At 37.5% G+C, this 6,000-nt stretch overlaps 1 protein-coding gene across 1 annotated transcript in view; it reads left to right on the top strand.

Annotated features, from left to right (window-relative positions):
* Positions 1-6,000, top strand: part of LOC139752096 (alpha-1-inhibitor 3-like) — a 98,204-nt gene that overhangs the window by 17,425 nt on the left and 74,779 nt on the right. Inside the window, exons 6-8 of the mRNA XM_071667972.1 lie at positions 295-391; positions 647-862; positions 1,996-2,139. Of these exons, the coding sequence (XP_071524073.1) occupies positions 295-391; positions 647-862; positions 1,996-2,139 (457 nt within the window). The remainder of the gene's footprint in view (positions 1-294; positions 392-646; positions 863-1,995; positions 2,140-6,000) is intronic.

Raw genomic sequence — 6,000 nt, 5'->3', positions numbered from 1 at the left:
ACAGAGGGGGGCCAGGTGAGGATATTTCCACAAAGGCCCAGCCCTCTGTTCTTAACGCTACCCCGCTAACGCGGGAAATGGCGAATAGCATAAAAGAAAAAAAAGATATATATATATATATATATATATATATATATATATATATATATATATATATATATATATATATATATATATATATATAAATATTGTTCTTTTGATTTACTTGTTAATATGTTTTACTGGATGTAGACTGTAAAGAGAAATGAGGACATCAGATTCCTCATTTACGACTTGCATCGAAATCATTATCAGGTACACGTTTGGGCAGCCAGTACAGGGGAATCTCACGCTTGAGGTGAAAAACAGGAGGTCATCAGGATGTCGAGTTAACCGTAACATAACTGACACTGTAAGTATTGATTGCTTGTGTAACCTACTGTAGGTCTGGGGTTATGAAACGATGTAGTTAGTGGCAATATATATATATATATATATATATATATATATATATATATATATATATATATATATATATATATATATATATATATATATATTGAGGAAAAAAGTATGTTATTCTGTCACCATTATATACAGAAAATTATTATATTGATTAGTATTATATATTGTGAATAATGTATTGATTTGCTTATTCTTTTGTCAGATTTCTGGCTGCAAGGAGGTAGAAGTGAATTCAGCAGATGTCAGGATGATAGATTGTAATGTAGGATCCCTGTATGCTAAGGCCATAGTGACAGAAGAGGACACGGGTGTTTCGCTAACAGGCAGTGGCAGAGTCTATGTCACGAGGACACCCGTCACCTTTACACCCATTTACAAGGATAATTATATGAAACCAAATCTCCCATACACCCTCAAGGTGTGTTGGAGCTGCTAAGATGATTATTTTCATTTTCAGAGGTTCATTGTTATCAAAGCTTCATTGGGATGCAAATTGTAAAAAAAAAAAAAAAAAAAAAAATGACTGAAGTTATAGGTCCATAAATGTTCAAAGAGAGATTGAAGTTTTTGAAGAAACTGGCGAAAGCAACTTGGATGGAGCATAAATCAAAAACTTCTGGAAGGTATATGAAAGTTACAGGGTACGAACTTATTTTCATGATTGGGAAAATTAATTCCCATCATGATAAATGTGAGTAGAGGTTGGTATTTGCAGGGACTAAACAACTTAAGGTAGCCAAGTTGAATAAGTTGCAAGACTATGAATGCATTGGGAAGGATAATATGGGTGGTAGTAGAAGGTTGGATTTTTGGGTTTTAGGGTTACCGCTGGTATCTCATAGGATCGGCTATATACTTGACACCTTCAGGTGTTGTGGATAATCCTAAGCCATGACATGTTCAATTTCGCTACATGAGGCCAATGTAGGAATGTATGAAATATTTCTTTGGAACAATCCTGGGGAATGGCTTACGCTAATCATGAGAAAGTATGGCATAATCTTATTCATTATATTTCTGTGAATTAAAATGGGAGTGTTAGTAATATCCCAGTTTCTTACTAACATAAGCAGGATGCACATGTTTTAAGCAGGATGCACATGTTTTATGAAGTGCAGAGGATGTGACTGACTATGTGGATTGTCTTTCTGCAGGCAATCAAATTAATTGAACATGGAAGTGTATGAGACCATGTTTGAGAGATACTCTTATTTGTTCACCTTGTGAGGTGTTGTCTTAGCATCTCAGAGAATACTAGATTAACTGAACTTAGACTTATAGACTGTCGTTTACAAATCAAATTTACTTTTTTTGTTGTTGATCGGAAAAAAAAAGTGCTAGCCAAAATATTTTGTTATAGAATCCTTAATAAGCTTTTTTTTTCTTCCATTTTCCTTCCTTATGGAGAAGTTGACCTGGTCATTGATCGCATTTTATCAGTAGTAGATACTATTGGATACTTATTAAGAATGTTTCATCAATTGATAATGACAAAATTATTGTACTTGATCCAGAATTTAGCTTCAATTCCTCATGTTTGCCATTTTCTAGGTGAAAGCAGAGTTGCCAGACAAGACTCCTGCAGTTGGTACACCAGTGGAAGTGTGTGCTGCTGATCTCTGCTACAATCTTACCACCCCAGAGGATGGGGTTATCACAACAATACTCTCACCTTCAAACATTAACAAAGTTTTGGTGAGTAGTGGTTTTTAAAGTATGTTTCTCTCTCTTGGTAGTACCTGTAAGGCAGCCATTGATCAGGGAGTATTACCATTATTGCACCATTGGGTATCAGGAGGGTAAGGGATGGCTGCAAAGTGAGCTAGCACTTCAGTGGCTGTTAAGCTTCAGTTTTTGGCTAAGGTTGCTGTTTCTTTCTGCCTCACCCACATATGGGTTGCTGGCTGTTCATCTTAAAACATGCAGCCATAACATACCCTGACACAACAAATTCTTATTGTGAGTACATCATATCTAATCATTTATATTTTCAGGCTGTTGTATGAGAAAATGAGATCCAGCACTGATGGTGTTTTAGCCCCTCTGACTCTAGAGTGTTCAGTAACATGCTTGTTCAGAAGCTTCCTGTCAATTTAGATGTACTGTACTATAGTTAAAATATCAAATTATTAGAACTTTTCCAAAACCGTTTAAGGTTTATTTAATTGTCTTCTTCACCATAATGATTTTGCTGTCTTCATTTCCTATCAATGCTAGGTCTAGTTCATCATTTCGGAAAGTTCTGCACTGTTAAAACAATAGCTAGGCATCAAATTTCTCAGTCTTAATTTTTAGGCTTGTCTACAAGTTTTCCTCAATTTTCCATAGCTCACACCCATGGCCTTCACCTTTTTTTGTTTTGCTTTTTTCCCCTAATGCTTTAATTTTCTTCAAACTGTAATGTGTTTCTTCTTCTGTTATCATGAGCAAATTTCTTAATGGGCTTTTTTTATTCTTTCAGATTTTTACCTTTGATGTGATAATGTGTCCACTCTCCTGTTTGGTTCCCTCATTGTTCCTCTAACTTCTTGACAGATTACGCTCTGTTAGTACACTGCTTACTTCAGTCTTTTCATTTTTTTCTCTCTCTCTCTCTCTCTCTCAGAATGTTTGTCTTTCTGTTATTATTTATTCATTTATTACTTCTTTCTTTTATTATCTATTCATTTGTTGCTTGCAGAATATACTTTTCATTCCCACTTTATTAGTGGTGCTGTTTTGTTAATCATGTTTCTTTTTTTTGTTGTTGTAAGTGTCCTCTACAGTCCTGTGTAGATCCATTTCTTGTAATAGCTGTTTGATTTGCTGCATTTCTTTTTGCTAAACATATCTTGCCTTTCCATAGCGATCATGAGCGTAAAAGTTTTATCATCTTAACCATTTGAATATCCTGTTTTATATTTTCCTTCTACAAAACCATGAAAGAATCAGTCTGTGCTTTTAATTATGGGTCAGTTTGTGTCATTTTGGTAATCCAGTTTTTTCAACATTACTTCAAGTATAACTGCAATCTTCCTTTTAGTTTATCTCAAAATTCCTTTGTAAATTGATCCTTTATTACCCCAACCTGACCATCATTTTTAAATGCAATTCTTAATTTGAAGTCCGCTTGGGTCTTCTGAACTTTGTTGCTACATACAGTATTTAGTATCACTTGTCAAATTTATGTGGTTACTTTTTTCTTTACTGGGAGGGGTGGGGGCCTCCTCTCCTATGCCATCTCTGCAGCACTATCATACAACTTTGTAAACCTTTTTATGTTGTCTGCTTTTGCTACTGTCTCGATCAGTTTAATCTATTTATCCATCACTCTTTTACTATAAAAATTTCCTTTCTATTCATCCATCATTCTTTTACTATAAAAATTTCCTTACATCCTTTCTGATGTATTTCTCCTTTAAATTCATGTTATGACTTCTGGTTGTTGTATCCCTACATCTTTTTAAGAACTGATTTCTGTCTTTGTCATTTATCTGTTTATATGTAATTACTTATTTGTCCTATTTGTATTGTATGGGAAGGGAGTTCTTTTCACTAGTTGGGCCTCATCTCTTGAACATTCTCTGCTATCATACAACTTCTTCAATTTAAGTTTACTGTGCATTAACCATGTCCGTAGGGTGTGTGTGTGTGTGTGTGTGTGTGTGTGTGTGTGTGTATCTTTTAATATGAATATCTGCATCATGGAAAGGTGTGTGGGACGTGGATGTTGAAAGGGAGCTATGGTTTCGGTGCATTACACATGACAGCTAGAGACTGAGTGTGAATGAATGTGGCCTTTTTTTTTGTCTGTTCCTGGCACTGCCTTGCTGGATGGGGGGATGCTACTTCATGTGCGTTGGGATGGTGACAGGACTGGATGAAGGCAGCAATTATGGATATGTACATATGCATGTATGTGTATGTCTGTGTATGTATATGTATGTTTGTGTTGAAATTCATATGTATATATGCGTGCGTGGGCATGTACGCACATACTTGTGTATGTGGGTGGGTTGGGCCATTCCTCGTCTGTTTTCTTGCGCTACCTTTCTAACACGGGAGGCGGTGGTTAAGTATAATAAATGAATGAATATCTGTATACACATTTTTATTATTTTTTATTTTGCTTTGTCGCTGTCTCCAGTGTTTGCGAGGTAGCGCAAGGAAACAGACGAAAGAAATTGCCAAACCCACCCCCATACACATGTATATACACACACGTCCACACATGCAAATATACATACCTATACATCTCAATGTACACATATATACACACACACAGACACATACATATATACCCATGCACACAATTTACACTGTCTGCCTTTATTCATTCCCATCGCCACCTCGCCACACATGGAATACCTATCCCCCTCCCCCTCATGTGTGCGGGGTAGCGCTAGGAAAAGACAACAAAGGCCTCCTTCGTTTACACTCAGACTCTAGCTGTCATGCAATAATGCCCAAAACCACAGCTCCCTTTCCACATCCAGGCCCCACACAGCTTTCCATGGTTTACCCCAGATGCTTCACATACCCTGATTCAATCCACTGACAGCACGTCAACCCCGGTATACCACATCGATCCAATTCACTCTATTCCTTGCCCGCCTTTCACCCTCCTGCATGTTCAGGCCCCGATCACTCAAAATCTTTTTCACTCCATCTTTCCACCTCCAATTTGGTCTCCCACTTCTCCTCGTTCCCTCCACCTCCGACACATATATCCTCTTGGTCAATCTTTCCTCACTCGTTCTCTCCATGTGCCCAAACCATTTCAAAACACCCTCTTCTCCTCTCTCAACCACGCTCTTTTTATTTCCACACATCTCTTTATTAAAAAAAGGGGGTGACTGTATTATTGACTGGTTGGTAAGGTTATTTAATGTATGTATGACTCATGGTGAGGTGCCTGAGGATTGGCGGAATGCGTGCATAGTGCCATTGTACAAAGGCAAAGGGGATAAGAGTGAGTGCTCAAATTACAGAGGTATAAGTTTGTTGAGTATTCCTGGTAAATTATATGGGAGGGTATTGATTGAGAGGATGAAGGCATGTACAGAGCATCAGATTGGGGAAGAGCAGTGTGGTTTCAGAAGTGGTAGAGGATGTGTGGATCAGGTGTTTGCTTTGAAGAATGTATGTGAGAAATACTTAGAAAAGCAAATGGATTTGTATGTAGCATTTATGGATCTGGAGAAGGCATATGATAGAGTTGATAGAGATGCTCTGTGGAAGGTATTAAGAATATATGGTGTGGGAGGCAAGTTGTTAGAAGCAGTGAAAAGTTTTTATCGAGGATGTAAGGCATGTGTACGTGTAGGAAGAGAGGAAAGTGATTGGTTCTCAGTGAATGTAGGTTTGCGGCAAGGGTGTGTGATGTCTCCATGGTTGTTTAATTTGTTTATAGATGGGGTTGTTAGGGAGGTGAATGCAAGAGTTTTGGAAAGAGGGGCAAGTATGAAGTCTTTTGTGGATGAGAGAGTTTGGGAAATGAGTCAGTTGTTGTTCGCTGATGATACAGCGCTGGTGGCTGATTCATGTGAGAAACTGCAGAAGCTGGTGACTGAGTTT

Source organism: Panulirus ornatus, chromosome 12, assembly GCF_036320965.1.
Source record: "Panulirus ornatus isolate Po-2019 chromosome 12, ASM3632096v1, whole genome shotgun sequence".
Taxonomy (NCBI): Eukaryota; Metazoa; Arthropoda; class Malacostraca; order Decapoda; family Palinuridae; genus Panulirus; species Panulirus ornatus.
This window is presented reverse-complemented; position numbering and strand designations above follow the sequence as displayed.